At 44.0% G+C, this 22605-nt stretch overlaps 1 protein-coding gene across 1 annotated transcript in view; it reads right to left on the bottom strand.

The window, feature by feature from the left end:
• Positions 1 to 22605, bottom strand: part of MID1 (midline 1) — a 127606-nt gene that overhangs the window by 772 nt on the left and 104229 nt on the right. Inside the window, exons 5-8 of the mRNA XM_015423135.1 lie at positions 22016 to 22143; positions 11723 to 11866; positions 2631 to 2792; positions 1024 to 1231 (exon numbers count right to left, since the gene is read on the bottom strand). Coding sequence (XP_015278621.1) covers positions 1024 to 1231; positions 2631 to 2792; positions 11723 to 11866; positions 22016 to 22143 — 642 coding nt within the window. The remainder of the gene's footprint in view (positions 1 to 1023; positions 1232 to 2630; positions 2793 to 11722; positions 11867 to 22015; positions 22144 to 22605) is intronic.

Below are 22605 nucleotides of genomic sequence, written 5' to 3'. Positions count from 1 at the left end.
GATGGCACCAAGCTTTCCCAGGTACCATCTAGCATAGGGTTGCCAGCTTCGGGTGAAGCCTGGAGTTCGGCTGGAATTACAACTGATCTCTGGACTACAGAGATCAGTTCTCCTGGAGGAAACAGCAACTTTGGAAAGCGGACTCTATGGCACCACATCCCCACTAAGCTCCCTCCCCTCTCCAAACTTCTCCTTCCCCAGGCATTGCCACCAAATTGCCAGGATTTTCCTAAGCCACAGCTGGCAACTATACTCTTGCGCCATTATTTTGGTTCCTATATATCCACTGTCTTGTTCTCCCTCAAGCAGTCCCTGTAGTTCTTTGAACATCAATGGCTTCTTTCCCACTTAGTAGAGCTTGACTCTGAGGCATTCAGCTTGCTGTATAGCAATCTCACTGTGGCTCCTTGAGATTCTGTAGGAGAAGCCTAGAACAGCCCTGGGGAATCAGCTAAGCCTCACCATATCTGTTTCAAAGTCAACAGTTCACTAGTAATGTTTCCGCTCTCTTGGTGTGCTTTCAGCCTCCCAGGGTGAGAGATGGGGGGATGTCCAGGATTGTTCTTTGGTGCATTATGCCCACTTTGCATTAAGGTTGGCAGGCTGGGGCTTGGCCTGAGAGAGAGCTTTCGGAGGTGGGCAGAGATCACACGGGCATCAACGTCACTTCCAGAAGTGATGTTGACACACTGCGCAACTGTCCAGCAATCTCTTTATGGTTTTACCACAGGGATTTGGGAGATTGCCAGATAGTTGTGCAACACATTAACGCCACTTCCAGAAGTGACTTTTCACATTCATGCAACATCATTTTCTTTTCTCTCTGTTTTTCTCCCACTGCTCAACTGAATGGCAATGGGGAGACAAGCTTTTAGGTTGTTTTTGGATCAATTATATGATATAGTTCAATGGGCAAGCTTTAGAACACTTATTTATTTTCATTTAAGAAATGGAAATATTTTAAACTTCTCCAGTCCCAGTCAAAGAAAACATCTACAGATGGATATGGTTTGACCAACTTACCATGTACTTCCGCTTATAACCACTTCCCAGTAATGCCGTCCACTGTCAATAAACACATTGCCAGCAACTCCATAGCTCCCTTGGCTGGTAAAACGCTCAGGTGTGTGGCTCTTTTTAGAAGAAGTTTCATCACGTTCCACTGTCAAATTGTCATGAGATACCTTTAGTTTTCTGTGAGCAGACTTGGGATCCAGTTTGAATGGCTGGCCTGAAAATGAATGGAAGAAAGCACACATTGAATGTAATAAAAGAGTACTGGATCACTGAACCCAATGGTGAACAGGGTGGACTTGTTTTGTCCCTGTTATAACGTTACGCTCATGTACAGTCTTTGACTTTTCACCATAGCAGTTAAAACCTGAAATTTATTTACACAGGACAAAACAAAAGAATACAGCAACATCTGGCCTCCTGTTCCCTAGTCATTGGCATCCTGTTCAGAGTTATTAGGCACTGGGGAAAGCCCAGTCTTTATGGATGTTAGCACTTCCACCCCACACTTCAGGATGTCTGAACTCCCCTGTTGCGAACTCAAGCCAATTGGAGAAGTGTGAACCTTCCTGTTCGTTTCTGCCCTTCTCCCCTTTTTGATCAGGTAGCAACATGTGCATAAGCACCCCTGGAGTTGTCAATCACTGCTTGTACATCCAAGTGGCCAATTATTCATTCTGGATCGGGAGCCCCCAAGGAAGTTGTTTTTCCATGACAAATCATCTCCCAAATCCCCTTCTCCTGTTTCTGCTTCAGAGTTGTTGTTTGAGAGCATCCCATGATAGACACAAGAGTAAATATACTGAAGTCAATGGGACTACTCTCATGTAAATCTGTATGATACTTGTACTCCCCACCCCCAGTATTTCAATGAAGAGCGGCAAGGCAAAGGAAGCTGAGAGGGGCCACAGTACTTAGCAGAGGGATCACAGAGCTGTCACAGTGGAGTAGTGCATTGAATGAATGCTTCTGTGCATGCACAACAGACAAGTTTTAAAAAGGATGCTGCCTGACCACCCACTCCATGGTTAGGCAGGTTCAGGGTGGGATGTCTGATCAAAACTCTACATTACAAAAAAAAAACCTGGATTAATTAGAGGCGGGGCCAGAGTGTGCCAAGCCTGTCATCTGACCGCAGCCAGAGTGTTGTCACACCATGGCCCATTCCAAACTAGGCAGCCTGGCAACACGGGACACTTGATCATGATTCTACTAGTGTGCCATTTAGTTTGGCCCTTATGAATAGCAAATGATGTGAAACGGAAATGCAATGTTGCATTTGGCTTTCAAGGAAATAAGAGGATTAAAAAAGAAACAGAGAAAATATGAACTCTTAAAGATTCAAAACTAACAAAATCTCCCTTCAGTATTTTTTGCTAACTTCCTTAACACTTTTGATATCTGAGAACTTAAATAAACTTTCCAAAATGAGATGCTGACATGCCGAAAGATTTTAGCAGCCATTCCTGATAAACAGAAGAGACGGCATTCATCTGAGGAAATGCCTGAAAGTGGAAATCAGCAATGCTCTATGCCTTTCAAGTGCCAAGCTGAATGCAATTGAGATGGAGAGAAAATAAAGTGCACATAGGATGGGTGAAAATGATATTACTCACTATTTGTCTTCAGTTTCCCAGGCTCGCTGTTTCGGCTGCCAGCCTGATTAATGGCCTTCACAACAAAGATGTACTTGGTGCCACTCTGCAGCCCATGCACCGTGTAGTGGTTTTGTTTAATATTTGGAACAATCATCCAGCTGTCGGCTGAATTACACAGACCTGTAATTTCAAATCAAACACATGAGTTGCTTTAAGGAGGAAACTCCTCAATGCCCCTGAACAATTATATGAGCCTGAACACAGTCTTGAGCAATACAGAAGAAAATAAGGTATTTGCTTATTAAAATGGCAAAGACCTTGCCAAATGATTCATCAACTTTTCCACTGACTATGGGCCAGTTTACACTTTACTTCTCAGATTCAGGTACAAGCATTTAAGTCATAAAATACATGTCCAATGTTGACAATTGTTAATAGTGCAAGCATGTTTATTAGTTGTAGATTTTCTGGGCTGTATTTTTTTGCTCACTTCCTTAACACCTACTCCGGAAAATCTACAACAACGAATGAACTCTAGGCATGAAAGCCTTTGACAACATATCAAGCATGTTTAAGTGGCCATTTTAACGTGGGTGTGCTGTTCACAACAGAAGGAGCCATGCAGATGAATGGGCCATTATTTACCTGTCTGAATCCAAATGAGTTGTAAAATCTAAGGATATATGAATGATAACATTAAATGAAACTTCCCTTACATGAAGAATTTAACAAGCAGATGCTAGAATGCTGTAGAAACGTCATCTTCTCATTATTAAAGGTTAGACTGTTGCTCTATGTAGCAGTCAAGAAAACTCAGGTGAGACTGAAGGTCCTAATTCACAGTAGCCACTGAACCAACCCAAGCCTTTTAGCTGCTTTTGTCCCTCTTCTCCGGTGGACTGCCAGTCTACTCTGTAGCTTTTATGTTCCCCCTAAGCTGTTGTTGGGTCTTGTGAGCAAAAATTCTACTTCGTGAGCAAGCCTACATTTTGTTGTGAGTGATCCTACATTTGACTGCTTAAATTAGTTTGAGTCTTGCTGAGACTCAACAAGGACAAGCCACATAGCCTAAGATTCTTAGCTGGAAGCCCAGGAGAGATTGTTTGACTGCAGGTTTCCATGGCCCAGATCTTATGCACTGAAGCAGTATCTCTCAGCATCACATACACTCTACAAATGCCCATTGGGTTCAACACTTGTACCACTAAACTCAGAAGAAAAGTCATTTGAATTAATGGCAATAAACAGGCCTTGTACATCCAAACCCTTGCACAGCAAATATTTAAAACTTAACAGAAACTATACAGATGAGTGATTATGCATTCACTAGTGAAGCCTGGGTATCTGACAATCTTAAAAAGCATACCACCAGAATTTCAAAAATCAGATCTGTCAAATGCAGTCACGAGATGGCTGAATATCATGGCCTTGCACATTCTTGGTATTTTACAAGCCACAAGAATTATACATAGCCACCTCAGCTATAACACACATAACTGGCCACTAAGCTTGTTATATATTACAAATACATGCTCAAACCAGTCTTAATGAATTCTACCATCAATTAGAAGACGTCTGACAAAAGCAGTATTTACAAGTAGGGTATCCAAAGGGCTCACCAAAAAGATCGCCAGAAGAAGCAGCAGTTGTGCAGCCTGGAGGAGCAAAACTTTAGAGCTGGCAAATAGCACCCTCTGCCAACTGCCATTGCAGAAAGCGTACTATGCAGCTAAAAAAAAAAAAAAGCTCCAAGATCAAACGGCTTTTGGGTAGAGGACTCTGAAACCACCACCCCACACACACTGTAGGGAAGCTACAGCTTGGCTCCTGATAAGAGATAAAAGAGGGATTTCTTACCACCCAAACAAGAAATAGGTGAGGCTGGAGAAGGAAAGAGCTGACACCAGAGGAAAGAAGGAGGAAAATTTCACTTGGCGAGGGAGGGGAGGGCAGGGTGGGGAGGAGAGAAGAGTGGCGGGGCAGACTCGGAAGCCAGCCAGAACTGTGTTCCGGTGCGTTCCTGCCCCAAAATAGCCCTGCTTGTAGGAAACGTTGCTGGAGGACTCACAATCTTGAGTGCAGAATTAATGGACACAACTGTCTAAAATAAAATAAGGAAAAGGATGAACTGTTCATAGGAATGAGTGATGGAAGGAACCAGTTGAAATTAAGAACAAAGATGACTTGGGTTGCTTCTCAATTAAGAGAAAAATCACCCCAAGGAGGAAGTTAATGGCTGGGCCAAGGACAAACCTGCACCCCAGAAAAAGAAGCACCACCTGAGAATGAACAAATAAGAGGTTCATTTGCAGAGGTTTAAATAAACATTACTTGGGACCAAACATCTTCTGAGAACAGCTTACAAACAAAAGGCAGCCTTGGACGTTACATGTCAGTATAAGTCATTTGTGGTCCTTTTTCTTCACTTTGCTACATAAAATCTGAAGTGGGAATGTGTGTACTTCTCCAAAAGAATGATGTACGAACTCTACACAGTCTGAAGCTTACACATATCATATTAATTTATAAAGAAGCTGGACAGGATTCAACAAAGGACAAACAAATTGATGCACTGTCTCTCACATCCTGCATTTCCTTTGACCTCACTGGAATATGGTCAACACATTATGATATGTTGGATAAGTTGTACTGGGAATTTTATATCTCAGTCCTATAAGATCTTTGTGTTTTGACTGCCATGAGAAAGAAAGTGGTCTCAACTTAGTTTTGTGTATTTCTGTTACAATTTTAATCCATGAAGGAAAATTAACATCTCATAAATTCCCTTACATAGTGGACTAGGTTGTATTTCCATTCTCCTTTTCTAGATGAACACATGCAGAAGATGGTTTAGGCCTGGGGAATTTGCACTATCCTGGCAACATTGGACCAGGCACCATTTTAGATGATTTCCAGTTTTATTATATTATGAACCATAGGGATAACAGCAGAATAACAGCTGTGAAGTACTACTGTTTCTAGTTAATTCAGGTTTCTGATTTCAAAAACTTGTGCTTTGAAGCAAGGAGAATAACTTCCCATATGTGGCACAATAATGCACTTTTAAAGCTGTAGTCTTGAAAATGTATGGAATGTAAATTAGTAACTGGAATAGTGTGTTGACTATAATGAGGTATCAAGCAGGTTTTGTGAGATACTGGGGAGAAGGAAATAAGGAGGATCTCTCTCTTCCTCTCTCTTCCATTTTTACAATCTGGAGGTAATAATTCATAAAACCTTTTCTCCAGGGTTTGCTGCTGTTGAAGTTCAAAAAACAGATGAGGAAAATATTCTAACAGCAAATCTTTCTAATATTTGCAGAGGGATCCAGAAAAACAATGAAGTACATCAGTTGTATAAAAGTCACAGGAAGGCTATATAATCTCCTGAGCACTTAAAGTGTTTAAAACTTCATGGAAATGTTACAAATGTCACAAAAATGGGGGGGGGGTGTAGCTAGAGAAAGTGATAGACATATGATGCTTCCTCCTCAGAATTCCCTGGTGGAGATATATAAATTTGGCAATGTGATCTTTTGACCTAATTAATAAAAATGAAGTTCTTTTTATATGCTTGTAAATTAAGGTCTGCAAATACTGAGAAAATGCATCCAAAGGCAATACTTGAAATACTGTACAAAACTGTATAAATAAAATGACAGTTAGGGCTAGATTTTACACAAGACTAATATGGGAATAGTTCCCATAGAGGAAATATAAAAGAAAAACGTTACAAGGAAATGCAAAATCCATATGGAATTTGCAGGAAAGATCCATAAGTGATATATTTTCTGTAAAAGCTATGTAGATTCTGTGATTTGGCCCAAAGTTTTCCCTGTACCACTCCAGTAAAACTGATTCCAAATGCTCATCTGGGTGAAAGCTGTTAAACAAAACTGGCTGATGCCGCTGTCAAAAACCCATAGAACTCTCATTTTTAACTACGAAGGACAGAAGTCCACAAGGGAAGCCTACTTCAATAAATTTTGGCTAGAATGCTAAAAAGTAACAATCCACAGATCAGAAATCTCATAGAGTTTGTTCACAGAAAAGTCATTGCCAAAATAGGTATGTATGTTATTCACACATGATTGCAGATACATATTGTATGTACTAGGACAATCCAGAGTGAAGGAACCTGCAGTCTGTTAGCTGGTGAGATGGAACAGTAGTACTAAAATACAACCACTGATGGATGAACTGCACTCTCTAAATGCAGATCATCACTACTATTATATTTTAATATTTTTTAAAACAACAACAGCAACATAGTGAACACTAAGGTAACAAGAGGACAATTTTTACAAAATGGAGGAAGGCAATTTTATGGCACTCTTTTTTAAAAAAATGAACTCCAGTTTGTTTCAATTAGAGTGGAAAATGACAATCTCTTTCAAATAAGCATCCATATGGGAAATAGGGTTGCCAGGTCCATCTTTGTCCCCAATGGGGGACTTTGAGAGGCGTTCCTGGAGGGGGCAGGGCATCCCCAACATGATTACGTTACGTTGCGGATGTCCTGGCTCCAAGCACTGCCCCCACAGGGATGGTCACACTGGCTGTGAACATTTAAAGGGGTCCCTTTAAGTGCCCACAGCCAAAGGGCCCCACCCGATTTCCAAGTGGCATTACCACTGGGAGATCGGGTGAGCAGGGCCCTGTCCCACTGGCTGCAAGCACTTAAAGAGGTCTCTTTAAGTGCCCACAGCTGGAGGGCCCCCCCCACCTGGAGATCGGGCGAATGGCCCGCAACCACCCCTCTCTCTTCTCTCAAGAGAGAAGTAAGAGGGGTGGTTGTGGGTATTGGGGCTTGAGGGCAGGGCTTCCCCACCAGCCAGCTGGCCAGGCTGTGGGTAGAACCCTCCAAAAAGCAGGTAACCCCCACCAAACCGGGGGGGGGGGGTCTGGGAACCCTAATGAGAAAAGAGGTACTGCTTTAAATATGTCATTTTTGTTCTCACAAGGTAGAGCAAAATTTTGCAAACAGCAAGAAAACGAAACCAATCAGGAAACCAACTGTCCAAACATTCTTAAACGCAGCTCACAGCCTGACAGTGGATGACTTTCAGCAGCAGAAGCATTCGATACACTAGTACCAGCACTGAGCCCTCATCCCAGTGTCAACAGGAAACAAAGGCAATGGATCTTTACCAGTGGTTCTTATTAGTCATTTGTAGACTGAGGAGTAGGGAATGGTAGGTAGCACAATCCTATGCTACCAGTTTCATGTAGGATGGGATTTTTCAGGGCAGAGCAGGCTATGTCTGAACCACTGTAGAAAGTCTTCATTAGATCTGTGCTGCAGCAGCTAAAACCAAATCATTGCATTCAAGCTGCTTGATAAAATAGTCAGGTTGCTTCCAAACGTTCAGCCTTAGGGCAAAAAAAGCAAAGGAAACAAAATTCTACAGAAGGACCAAGACCCTTGGTGTGCATTAGAGATCTTTCAAAAAAGGCAAACAAACCCTACTAGATGTTGTAATTGGCAATGACTCCTAGTCCTGACAACTAAAATAAATTATTATGAAGGATGTATAAGGTTGAGAGAGAAGTTGCAAGCAACAGAAAGGGCAGAGAAAGGATACATTCAAGAGAATCATGAAGCAGAGAAAAAGACATAGTGGGAGGGCAACCAAGTGTTACTGGGCTTCCTAATCTGGGACTCTTTTAAAGATTTTCTGTGAGGCATAATAGCAGCTGCAGTGTGGGGCTTTCATAGACTGTTTAACCTGCAATCACATCGGAGGCGTGCATATTGCTCACAACAGATTAATCTGCTTTAGGAAGGACTTGGCAATGCTAATGTGGAAAGAAGTCATACCATGGACCCCTCCCATATGACTAACACCTTTTGACACATGGGGGACTGCACCTGCACAGGTCTCCTGTGGAGATCTATTTACTAAAGCTCTCTAGAATGTTCAGAGTGTTCAGCCCCCTCACATCATGGGCGCCTTCCTACCCAGTTGACACATGACAGGGTGGGGTGAGCACTCCTTCCCTCAATCCTTTCTCACCACTGTGGAAGGACCTCAAGAGCTTGAGGAATCCACAGCAGGGAAAGGAGGGAGGGATGTGTGGCTTCACAAAAGAGCACTAGATGAAAAACAGTTACAGGTAAGTGCAACCTTGTTTTCATCTTTGTGGCTTCTGTGCAGTCCCACATGGGAGAACAGCAAGTTCACTTACAGGTAGGAATTGGGAGTGGGATCCTTAGCAAAATAAGGACTAAAGAACCACTTTCTCCACAGTTGCATCCCGTCTAGAATTGACATTGACTGCACAGTGCTTGATGAACATTGATGAGGACCGTGCAGATGCTATCCAAGGGGAAATTGCCAAGGAAGGCTGCAGAGGCGGACTGAGACCTGGCTGAGTGAGCCCTGAGATGGAGAGGGCAATCGACCTCAGAGGTGGTGTATGCCAGTTGGATGGCTTTGACATCAGTGTTCCCTCTAAGCTGAGTGAGTGTGAGCTAGCTCACAGTTTTTTTGCCTCCGGCTCACATGTTTTTGTCTTGGCTCAGGAAGGGTGGCTCCAGAGCAAACTAATTGATGCAGCAGCCCAATCGCTGGCTCACAACTTCAAGGTCCGTAGCTCACAAAGTAAAATTTTTGCTCACAAGACCCCACAGCTTAGAGGGAGCACTGTTTGACATCCCAGCATGAGTTGGTTTGGGAGGAAGCTGCCTGGCCCTAGAGCTGCCTGGCCCCCCATGTGTGTTTGCACAGAAGCCATGAAGATGAAAAAAGACATTCAGGACAGAATTCAGTGATGGAGAGTGAGTGGCCAGATCTCAGGGCTGTCTTGCCATCAGTTTTTGAGCTACATCAATCCACAGACCCATGTAGGATTGGCCAATGCCAGTTTTAGAAATGCCACCCCTGATTTGGGGGGTAGAGCCTGTGGAGGACTCCACAGAGTCCACACTCCAAAGGAGCCATTTTCTCTAGGATGAACTGATCACTGCAGCCTAGAGATCAGTTGTAATTCCAGGTGTCCTGACCTGTGTTCCCTCTAAGCTGAGTTAGTGTGAGCTAGCTCACAGTTTCTTACCCTCCAGCTCACACATTTTTGTCTTAGCTCAGAAAGGATGGCTCCAGAGCAAACTAATTTATGCAGAAGCCAAATCGCTCGCTCACAACTTTAATGCCAGTAGCTTACAAAGTAGACTTTTTGCTCACAAGCCTCCACAGCTTAGAGGGAGCATTGGTCCTGACCTCACCCGGAGGCTGGCAATGCTATGGGAGTCCCATGTCCTACAGTTACCAGATGGGAGCAATCAGTTTCCCCTCTCCTTTCCAGACTCAGATTACAGTGGTCTTAAGGATGTGCAACTCATGGATTGCAGCACTGAAAACAGACTGATTAAATTCCTACAGGCTAAATTGGCAAAGATTATGTTCAGAAAGATATGCCAGGAAAAAAGAAGCTTTGGTAGAAACATTTCCCAACTCTAGTAAAGTCATGGGAAACTAGCCCAGACTAGTTAGGCAGCCCTTCATCATTTTCCCACTTTAGATAGCAACATACAAGTCTGCTTTTCCGTTTTAAAAACTCCCAAATGGTCAACAGAAAGAACATACAACAGCATATAAATTAGCGGCGCAACTCTGTGCATATAGAATGTGTTTGTATCCAATGCACATGGATACACATGTATTCAAGACAATAATTAGGGTAGTGGCTGTTTTTGAAAAATAAACATCATGATGATTTATGATCCACCAGTTTTACTTATATGCATAATACTATTATGTACAGAAAATAAAAACCAGCTCACAAGACCATATACGGGAGGATTTCATAATGAGTTATGAGGTTATCCAAATCGCACCATAAAGTTTGCTATAGCTATCAACTCCAGGCCTTCCCACACACCAGTAAGATGAGATAATTTGGTGCTGACTCACAATTTTCATTTCATGAAGACTAGAAAAACATCCTCCACTGTATTTTCTATAATGCAGAGGCTTTGTCCCAAGTGTTCAGCAGCTGATGTAATGTCTCTACCCCACAGACTGCCTTCTGTCAGCCCAATCCCATACATGAAAATGGGTCAGAGAGAATGAAGCACAGTTTATTATCACTTAGCACTGGCTGGTTTTGAGTACTGAATCAAAGAAATTTCCAACCCTACCAAGCCTTCTTTCTTTTATCTGCCTTCTTCCGATTCTCTTAAGCTTCTTTGCATCCAGATGTCTTATGAAATATATGTGCTAAGGACACGTGCTTATCTCTTCTACTCAGGTCCATGAAATATGCGAATTACAAAGTATTATATGTAAAATCTAGAAAACACTCAGACAGGCAATATTTTTAAGGCTTTTATTTTTTTAGTTAGGATTTGATTCAGTTAGGATTTAATTAGGACTTAATTTTAGGATTCGAAAGCCACATGCCAAAATATCTATGGAAGATTCTAAATGTTCTACTAGATACCTCATAAATGCAAACTATCTGCCAGGTACTCAAATCACTTGTTGAAGCCTGGATCAAAACTCATGGGCAATTTGGCCTTCAGTCTTAACATCACAAGCTCTTTGTCTCACGCATACAGTGTCTGATCTAGATTGCAGCTCTGCCTTCACCCTCCCTCCCCCTGTGTCATTTTACCAACCTGCAACGGAGTTGTGCTATTTGGTCCACTGGAGAAACCCAAGTATGCAGTTGTAGGTTTCCCCAAAAGGCTGCCAGAATAATTTCAGGTCAGAAGAACGGTGGGGAAAGGAAAGCTTAAGCCCTTTCTCCACATTTGCCACAGTCACAATTTGAACTGGACATAATCTGAACTGGAAATGGAATTTAGGAGAACTCCCAAGCCACATGTGACCCCAGGATAGGAAGACTGGATCCAACTTGTTTACTCCTTAATATTTATACAGTTACAAAATGAAAACAATCTTGTTGCAATCATCATCCATGCTAGCAGATCAAGTACAGCCAGACTAGTTCTGGAAGTCACATAAGAGTTCAGCATCACGGTCTCAGATTCCAAATGCAGACCATAAAACAAAAAATGATAGTCTTCTTTCTCCATTTGACTTTCTTTAGATTGTCCACAGAATGCATAATTAAACAGTGTTGGATATCAAGGGAGTTTATACTTACTAACTACATTGGCTTGCCCAGTGAAGATAGTATACTGCAATTCATAGGAAACCACACTGAATTCATCGTCTGAAGTCCAGTGCACTGTAATTGTGTCATAAGAAGCTGTACAGAGCTCTTCTCTAATTGTTGGAGGATTGGGAGCTGTAAAACAATTGATAGCAACTGTGAACATTTGTCATCCAATGCTTATATTCTTTTTATCCATTTATCACAACTACCATCTACTATAGACTAATTGGCATATTCTTAAAAGCTGCGTGCACTTGATCCTTTCATATACACATTTTAATCTTTCACTGCAATGTAGATATTTGGCAACATAGAAAGTACATACATAAATAAAAATAACCTCCTACACCATTTTGTGGATAAAAATTGCCTTGTGTGAGGGGTTTCAGTTCAAACATAATTAACCATTACAATATAGCACACACATTTAGGCCGATCATTTGTGCAAGATTCATAACCAACAGACACAGCTGTACATAGGAGGAGCTCTTTTTCTCCTGAACCAAATTGGATTTACTTCTGAGTAAATAATTCTTCCCATACAGCTGCTTACCTTTTCTTTCCTGAATCTTAATCTGAGTAAACATGAAGTGGATTACATTGCAAGTCTGCTATTCAGCCCTATAGGAATACACTCTTGAAACACCACTGACCGCAATTAGCAATGGCACAGTAATCTAACAGGTTCAGTTACCAACATGGATGTTGCCGTATCAGTAGCACACTATTACTCATACTCCTCCTTATATACAAATCCATCAAATATATATTGCATGAAAAGAAGACTGAAACAGGTGTGTTCTAGTCCCATTGCTTTTAAATTTATCTCTAAATAACATAATCAAGAGGATATAAGAACTGGAGTTTTTAGTACATTCACTTGTTTTTAGAAGGTATCTCTTCTTTTGTATGCTGATTATGCTATTTTGTTATCTCTCACTAGTATTAGTCTATGAAAATGTTGCTTGAACTCAATGAATATTATGAGTAAGAAACCTTAATTATAAACTATCTTAAGCTCACTTAGTCTTCAAGGTGTTACTAGACTCAAATTTTGCTCTACTGCTATAGAATAACCAAATATCTATGGCTCAGTGCTTATGTATCCATGGAATTCTAAAACTAGAGTATCTACCATCAGGCCTGTAGCCAGTGGTGGGTGCTGGGGGCCATGCCCCCTACAGAATCTGCAGTGTCCCCCCAATCTCCCCTTTCAGGTACCATTTTTCTAATCACTTTGCGCTGCTCCCTCGCTGGCCAGAAGCAATTCTCTAACCTTCCTTCCAGCCACCACCCCTTACCCAGGCCCAGCAGCAGGAGCAGGAAGGAAGGAGGGTCAGAGAATTGCTTCAGGCTGATGCAGTGGCAGCATGGCACAGCTGAAGCAATATATGACCCAGCATTGCCGCCAAGAAGCAGGAAGACCCGGCGACTGCCCACCGCTGCCGGGATAAGGAGCTACTCCTTTCCCTCCGCTGTGCCTGCACCATGGCTGGCGGGGGGAGGATCACATGACAATGTTTAATTTAATTTAATTGGCACCCCACAAAAATAAATTCCTGACTATAGGGCTGTCTCCCATGCCTTCTTTCCTTATTCTGAATCTAGATATGTATTTTTCAAGGTTATATTAACCTTTTAAAATATGAGTTCAGAGGTGGAGAAAATTATTTCGGAGCATGGATCTAACCATCCTCCTGCCTAAGGAGACTTCCTCCAACTTAAGCAGCTCTTACTCCAGGGCCCCTTAATTTGGAGGAAGGCTCCTCAAATTGGATGAAGGATTCAAACTTGATCCCAAAGGGAAGGTGCAGAATAAATATTTTATTAAATAAATAGCTAGATAAATCAACTGTGCTAAGTGGAGTGGTAGGATATAGACCCTCTATGTAGTTCACATGGTTTCTCTCTATGCATTGGTGGCTAAGAAAATTCGAACCTAAAGCTGTGTCTGACCAGGTAGTAAATTGTTCAAAGTCATTGTAGTTAACTCGCTTTATTGGAAGAAAATTTGAACTTTATAGTTTTTCTATCATGAATATTTACATTTTGCCATCTGCTTGATTTTTGTATTTTAAGTTCTATATAGTCTTTGTACTCCTAATTTCTGTCTTGAGATGTGCGTCTCATTGAAACCAGTGGAGTAATGAGATGACTTTGTATTTGCATGCATGCTCAATTGCACATCTAAATTTCACCCATCATTTCTAAAAGCAGGTATACCCAACATACTCTACAGAGATCCTATAGATATTCAAGACCATGACATGGAAAAGTAGAAATAAATGAAAAGTTTGGTATATCCACTGAATAGTGCCAATGTAGACAGTATGAACTGCCTAGTATTGCTTGATGGTATATGCGATAAGGTGAAATCATACTTTGTATTAGGGTTCCCTTTATGAATACTAGTGTAAACCCTCTTCATAAATGCTAGCAAAAATGAATATGGTCTGTATATGGGAATAAGCATATTAAAGGAGTGTGTTACTTATCACGTGGGCTCTGAAGTATAGTTAATAATAATGGATCAATCCTTCCTCACAGGATACACATTTTCTTAGTTCTAAAACAGTGTGCTACTGTTTGAGACTGCTGATAAATGCATTGTGGTATCAGCCACTTGAAAACCACAGCCATGGAAAAGAAAAACAGGTTGCTTACCTGTGACTGGTGATCTTCGAGTGGTCATCTGTGCATTCACACCCATGGGATCTAGTGCGCACGTGCTGGATCGATCAGCATTGTAGCAAGCTCTTTAATGAATTTTCACGTCCAGACCTCGGGCATGCGCAGGAACCCCACCGCGCATGCCCAGAGGGGAGGGCGTGGACATCCTGCCAGTTCCTTCAAACTGCCGCAAATCAACCCCTATGAAAAATGTAGAAGCTGACAGCAGTGGGGAAGCAGGGCGGGTGGTGTGAATGCACAGATGACCACTCGAAGATCACCAGTTACAGGTAAGCAACCTGTTTATTTCCGACGTGGTCTCTGTGCTTCACACCCATGGGAGATTAGCGAGCAGTGGCCTACCTGGAGAAGGGTGCTGGCAGGTCCTTACTGCGTAGCCGAAGATAGAATGCGACATCCCATGTCTGTATTAGAGTTCTTACGGACGTCTAGGGCGTAGTGCCTTATGAAGGTATTAGGCGTGGCCCACGTAGCGGCTTTGCCTATGTCCATTAGGGGAACTCCCTGGAGAAAGGCAGTGGAAGCCGCAACAGCTCGGATTGAATGGGCCCTGATAGGGCCAGGCAATGGCTGTTTGGCGATCAGGTAGCAGAGGCGGATGAGACCCGCAATCCACCTCGAGAGGCGCTGAGCCGTGATGCGAGTCCCCAGCCTTGCTGGTGCGTATGAGACGAACAGCTGGGAGTCACGTCTTGTTGGACAGGTTCTGTTCAGGTAGAACAGGAGCACATGTTTCACATCTAAGGTGTGTAACAGTCTGTCCTCCGAGGATGTTGGAGCCAGGAAGAAATCCGGGAGAAAGACTTCTGCCTGTAGGTGGAACTCTGACACTACCTTTGGCTGGAACGAGATGTCAGGGACGAGGCGGACACTGTCTGGCAAAAAGGACAAGTAAGGCGTGTCGTGTCTGAAAGCCAGTATTTCTCCAACTCACCTAGCAGAGGTGACAGCAATCAGAAAGGCCGTCTTCCATGACAGGAATTTCAGGTCGCAAGTTGCGAGTGGTTCAAAGGGTTTCCTCGTGAGCTGATGAAGAACTAGAGGAAGGTCCCAGGGAATGACAGGAGTTTTGACAGGAGGGTAGAGATGCAATAAACCTTTTAAAAAACATTTGGAAAGCGGATGACCAAACATTGTGCATCCATCAACTTGAACATGGTAGGCTGAAATTGCGGCCAAACAAACTCTTAATAATGAGTGGGAAAGTCCCGAGTCTGTGAGGGACAGGAGGAATTGGAAAACTTTCTCGAGACCCGCAGAGGTGGCTCGAGGGGCATCATCACCCAGGGAGGAACAAAACCTTTGCCATTTATAATGGTAGGACTTCTGCATAGCAGGCTTTCTGGCATTTAGCAGGACGTTAGCTACTCGGGTGGAAAGCCCGTTGACATTATTCTCCATGCTGTCAATTTCAAGTGAGGTACGTCGTAATGTAGGAGAGGGGAGTCGGACAGGAAGAGGAAGTCCTGTGCCAGAGGGAATTGGTGGTATGTTCCCGCCGACAAATCAAGGGCGGTCGAAAACCATGGTTGTCTCGGCCACCACGGGGTTATTAAGATGCAGTCTGTCCCGTCGCTGATTATTTTGCAGGGGTAGCGGAGGGAAGAGATAGAGAAGTTCCCCGGACCACGGGTAGAGGAGACTGTCCCCTAGAGACTGTGGGTCCCTGGCTCCTCGGCTGCAGAACAGAGGGCACTTTTTGTTCGCCCTGGTGGCAAATACATCGACTTGGGGAAATCCCCACTTGCGGAAGAGTGGGAGGAGGTAGATTGGGTTCATTTCCCACTCGTGGAGACTGAGGCCCACTTGACTTAGATGGTCTGCCTGCACATTCAGGCGTCCTGGGATGTGAGTGGCTATCAAGAAGACATCATGGGTGATACAAAGGTCCCATATCTGGATGGCAAGGTTGCAGAGACGTACGGAGACCGTGCCTCCTTGTTTGTTGATATAGCTGAGTGCAGTGGTATTGTCTGTGAGTACCGTAACACATTTCTGTTTGATCATTGGTAGGAAGCTCGTGATAGCGAACTGTATTGCTAGCAGTTCCAGGAAGTTTATGTGCTGACCTCTTTTCGTGGGTGTTCCACTCGCCTCCGACACAGAATCCCATCACGTGTGCACCCCAGCCCAACAGGGAGGCATCCGTGGTCAGGGTAAATTGGGGTGATGGACGATGGAAGGGCGCTCCCTGGAAGAGATTGAAAGGGACAGTCCACCAAAGTAAAGAGTCTCGGAGGTTGGGAGGAGGGGTTAGGACGACCGTATGTGCGGGTTTTGTTGGGTCGTACTTGCGGATGAACCTCAGTTGTAGACGCCGCATCTTTAGTCTGGTGAAGACGAGGACCGACATAGTTGTGGCCATAAGGCCGAGCAGTCTCTGAATTTGGAAAGCTGTGACTGAAGGCTGGGTACGGACGACATTGGTTAAGGAAATGATGTCTGCCACTCTGTTTTGTGGCAGGTAAGCCATGCATGTCTTGGAATCCAGTATAGAACCCATGTACTGTATTCTTTGGACTGGATGCAATTGAGACTTCTCGTGATTGACCTGGAGGTTTAGATTTTCTAATAGTGCCAACGTCTCAGTGATGTTTGAGACCAGGGCGTTCTTTGAAGGCGTTACCAGGAGCCAATCGTCGATATAGGGGTAGATGGAGATACCCCTGTGATGGAGGAAAGCTGCAACGACAATCATAGTCTTTGTAAAGACTCTCGGGGCACTTGACAGGCCGAATGGCAGGGCTGCATATTGGTAATGTTGTTGACCGATTGCGAAGCGCAGGTATTGGCGGTGGGAGGGGTGGATGGTGAGGTGGAAGTACGCGTCTTGGAGGTCGAGGGTGGCCATCCAGACGTTTCTCTGCAGATTGACACAATCTGCTGCAAGGACACCATGTGGAAGCGGTGGTAGGTCACATAGCAGTTCAATGCTCTCAGGTCTAAAATAGGTCGAATGCTTCCATCTCGCTTTGGAACTGTAAAATAGCGGGAATAGAATCCCTTCCTTTGCAGATGAGAGGGCACCGGCTCGATGGCTCCTTTGTGCAGAAGGACAGACACCTCCTCTAGGAGAGGTGGGGAAGGGGGTGTGGAGACGACGACAGGAGTAATGGGGTTCTGGTGGAATTGAATACAGCAGCCTCGGGTCACAATGGACAGTACCCATTCGTCCGTGGTGATATGACGCCAGGTGTGAAGAAAAGGAGACAGGCGGGTTTGAGCTGACTCGGTGGAAGGGAAGTCAAAAACCCTGTTTGGAGGATTTTGCCTGTTTGGTGTGGGAAGATTGTTGCCCAGATCCAAACCTGGGTTTTTGGAAGGTGGGTCTTTGGCCTCCTGAAGATGTACGCGGTCTCCATTGTCTGTCAGGAGACTGACGACTTGGGGTATGCTTTTGCCAGGGTCTCGACCATGTGCAGGGACGGTATTGTTGTCTCGCGGAGGATGACACTCTTAGAGCACAGGAAGCCTTTATGATCTTATCCATATCTTGGAGTATGGAATCGGTAGTTCTGTTGAAGAGACCAAGGCCATCAAATGAGAGGTCTTCGACATAAGACCTAGTATTTAGAAGAAGATTGGTATTACGGAGCAAGGAATGTCTCCTCAGAGCTATTGCAGAGGCCATCGTTCTTGAGGACGCGACTAGTGTTTTGAAGTGTTGATCTGCTGTTTTGCCAACACCATACCTTCCTTTTGAATAACTCTAGCTGCCTGAAGTTTGTCTTCGGGAAGATGAGTTAGGATTTCGGAAAACCTTTCCCACAGAGTGTAGGATGTTACAACCATTGAGTTTGGTTGAGGGTGGGAGAATAAAAATTCAGCTCCGGTTTCCTGGACTCTGTACATGTGATCCAGGCGTCTTGTTGACACTGGGGCTGATGAAGGCTTTTCCCATTGTGCCTTTGCGGCTTGTAAAAGGACTGTTGACATTGGTGATGCCAAAGTAGTGGAGGTATCCAACTACACGATATCGAAAACTGCATCTGTCACCTGAGGGTGTTGTTGGATGACAGAGAGGCCTAGAGAATGGGCCATTCTTTTGGCGAGGTCTGTGTATGACGTGAGATTGTCGGATGGGGATATGGGGAGATCCTCAGTGACAGCCTGGTTAGGAGACTTATGGTCAGGAGAGGTGTGAGCCTCAGAGGCCTCCGTATCCGAATCCTCTTCCGCAGAGTCAGAGGAGTCCTGGTGTGGCATTTGGACCAGAGTGTCCAGAATTTGACCGGTTAAGGGTTTCAGTGGTACAACTTGGAGATTGGGAGGATGACTGGGTTCCAGATCATGGTGGGTAGGGTTGTCTGCAGGAGGACGAGACACAGATGCCGAAGGTCTCGACTTGTAGGGCGACCTCGATCTATGGGCAGAGTGGGATGAATAATGATCCCAGTCTGAATATCCTGCCGGAGTCAACCATGGCATAGATGGTGGATAAGCCCCATAAAGATACCTCATTTGGTGTTGATCCCAAGACAGAGGTGGGGGGGGTAGAAAGACTCGGGGAGATCGACTTCTTGGACGTCTCGGAGACAAAGCGGCAGCCTGTCTTTGAGAGCAGTCCCTGTAATCTCGGTCGTCGATATCGACAGATTGAATATGCAGACACGGAGGGCGACGCTGCGTGCTGCTAGAAGCATGTCGATTCCGTCATGAATCGATGTCAGGAGCCTCTGATACCATCGATGTCGATGATGGGGATGGAGAGGGAGAAGGCTCTGCATCCATCTGATGACTTAGGAGCTATACCGTCTCGATATCGGAGTAAGGATGCTCCAATTGGTGTATAGGGGAGTCCAAGAGTTGAATGGTTGGTATCGGTGGAGGGGCTTGGGCCTCTGGTATCGATATTGCCATTGGAACGGGAGGCCCTTTAGGGGCATCACCCAGTGCAGACACCGCTACCTTTCCTTTCTTTGCCGCCTTAAGGGACTTAGAGGAGCCCTTCTTTGCGGACTTGTGCTCCTTACTTGGTTTGGCTTTCTTTTTCACCGGCGTGGAAGCGGAGGATTGTGCCTTCGATGTCGGTGGTTTCGATGTCGGTTGACCAATATCAGAAGAGGGCCTTGATGCTGGAGCCGTCGATGTTGAAGGCCTCTCGGACTCCATCATTGTGGGAGGATGTAAAGCTGACTCAAGGAGTGTCACTTTAAGGCGTGCAGCTCGGTTTTTTCTTGTCTGGTTTGAAAAGCAAGCACAGTGGCAACAGGTCGATGAGACTCTCCCAGACAAAAAATACAGAGGGTATGACGGTCAGGTGGAGCAAGTTTACTGCCGCAACCCTTGCACCGGTTAAAAAAGCCCCACTTCTCCATAAAAATAAACAGCGAAGAAGAAAGAAGGGGGGGGGGGTAGCCCGAAGGCCACACTGAGGTAAACTGGCAACCTTCCCCTCAACTGAAAATAAAGGGTTTTTTTTTTAGTTTTTGAAAGAACAAACGAAGAAGTACTAAAGAAAAGAGAATAAAGTGAGGAAAAATCCGAAGAGCCGTGAGGCAAATAGCCAAAAAAGCGAACTGATCAGACCAATGAGAAAGAGGACTTTCCAACGCGGTGGTAAGAAAGGAACTGGCGGGATGTCCGCGCCCTCCCTCTGGGCATACACGGTGGGGTTCCTGCGCATGCCCGAGGTCTGGGCGCGAAAATCCGTTAAAGAGCTTGCTACAATGCCGATCGATCCAGCGCGTGCGCACTAGATCCCATGGGTGTGAAGCACAGAGACCACGTCGAAGATCCTATGTTTTCACAGGATATAGGATGGCATCCTGAGAATGGAAGGGTAGAAGGCACTCTTCTGATTTCAGCTGATTCTTCTTCAGGATATGTGTCACATAGTTTCAAAGAATATCCTGGAGAACCTTTCTGGGGGTGCAGAGGCTGCAGGAGAAGGCAAGGGACCCTCTACTGCAATAGAATTCAGCTCATGATTCTGCAGATTCTTCCCATAGACAGTATAATATGGCCCGGGAAGGCCTAATGCTTTATTATTTGATTTTGTAGGAGGCAGAAACACAATCCTGTCATACCAGAAAAATGTGTTTCTACATAACAGCCTCTCTCTCCAAGCAGCACTAAAACAAATCTGCTGCTAGGTCAAGTTCCACAAATTTTTAGTGTAGAATTCATAAGGCTACTTATATGCTACAGTAGGCATGACCCAACCAAAGTTAAACACTTTAGAGTCCCGCTGAGACCAGTTAATGCTTTACCATCACATTAAAATCAATGGGACTTTATGATGCTGAACTCTGGCTAGATCACATCCTGTATTTCTAAAACAGAAGCACTTAAGTGGAGAAGGGGGATACTGGCAAAGAATAACACGCTTAGACTTTTATGGGCACAAATCACATTAAAGGACATATTTAGTTTAAAAACTTTTAGAGACTGGCACAAAGTAACAATGAACTTTTAAAATTTATTTGAATACATAAGACTATGTTTTACTTTTGAATTGCCTTTTTGATGTACGAGTCAAATGAAGTGTAAGGAAAAAAGAAACATTCAGACATGATGTGACTAGGATTTGTGCTGCCCTCAATACTGCAACATGAAAGTCCATCAGTAAAATATCGCTTTCTGGCTATGAACCCATCATGACATAAAGGGACTGCCAAAAGGGATGCAGACCAACTTAAACAAGAACACAAATCAGATGTCAAAGCCAACACAAAGTTGCTGCCAAAAGCAGAAATCTCTTGTTGTCTCATGCCCAACGATGTGCAGGAACACACCATGCACATTGTGACAGAACTGCCTTGCAAATTTACTCATTCTGGGAAGTGGCATGTGCAGAGTGCCAGTGGAAACCAATGAAGTCAAGGCAGGGAAATTCACAGCTTAGTAAACAAACACCAGTTATAGTGCTGCAGCTAGATATCGTTTGGAGAGCATGTCACACCTGCTTCCTGCTCTATGAAGGAACACAAGAGATATACATGGATACATTGATAGAGTTGCACAAGGTTTGCTCAACAACAAGTTTTTTCTAGGGAGGGTGCAAAAGCTATCATATGTATATCCTTATATGTATATGGGAAGATAAATAAAAGTTTCCTGGTTAAGTATCACACTATAAACAATAGTGGTTTCCCTCTTATTTGGTGAGATGCCTATAAAATGACATTCTGTAAATGAATAATTATTGCCTTTCAGTAAAGATGGCACAGGAACAACAGAGATGGGGGGAAATAGTCCCAGAACTTGGTCAACATCTCTTAAAGGTAAAGGTAAAGGTTCCCTTGCTCGAAAGCCAGTCGAATCCGACTCTAGGGTTGCGGTGCTCATCTCCGTTTCAAAGCCGAAGAGCCAGCGCTGTCCGCAGACGTTTCCGTGGTCATGTGGCCGGCATGACTAAACACCAAGGTGCACGGAACGCTGTTACCTTCCCACCGAAGTGGTCCCTATTTATCTACTTGCAATTTCTTGCTTTCGAACTGCTAGGTTGGCAGGAGCTGGAACTAGAGACAGGAGCTCACCCTGTCTTGCGGCACCCGGGTCTTGAACCGCTGAACTACTGACCTTCCACAGCCTGCAGTTCAGTGTCTTAACCACTTGAGCCACCGCAGCTCCCTCAACATCTCTTACCTGTCAGATAATCAAGGCATTCCAGTAGTTTCTTTTCTCTGGTAAAATCTAAAGCAAAGGTGTCAAAAGTATCATTGAGATTTATTTCAGGAATTAGAACCTGGGAGGATGCAGTTGCCATGGCGACTCTGCAATGAAAGAATGCGAACCACTGAAATTATTTTGAATGTCAATATCACATGATGTAGCAATAAAGAGTCACCGGAACATGTGCAGACTACCATTCCATTACCACTGAATAATCACAGCCCTTCCCCCTGCCATGTTTAGGGGACATTCCTGTTGTACAAAGATTACTATTCAACACAGACCAGCTCTTTACACTCTCAAAAACAGAGAAGAAAAATTATTTCAACTAAAGCAAGGCTGCAAGAAATCTTAAGGTTGATTTCCAGTCAGATATTATGAAGGAACACTATGGATTAATGTTAGTCATGTTGCTTTCTCTCTAAGTATGAAAAGTTAAATCTGATTCTTGTAAGATCTTGAGCTGCATTACAGTAGAAGGCCCATTTATTCTTCTGCAATTGATCAAATATCCTGAGTTGGAAAGCATCAGAGCAGTGTGGTTTTTTTCAATGAAGTTACTT

Source organism: Gekko japonicus, unplaced genomic scaffold (assembly GCF_001447785.1).
Source record: "Gekko japonicus isolate JY-2015 unplaced genomic scaffold, Gekko_japonicus_V1.1 scaffold478, whole genome shotgun sequence".
NCBI lineage: Eukaryota > Metazoa > Chordata > Lepidosauria > Squamata > Gekkonidae > Gekko > Gekko japonicus.
The sequence above is the reverse complement of the archived record's forward strand: the minus strand, read 5'-3'. Positions and strand labels throughout refer to the sequence as shown.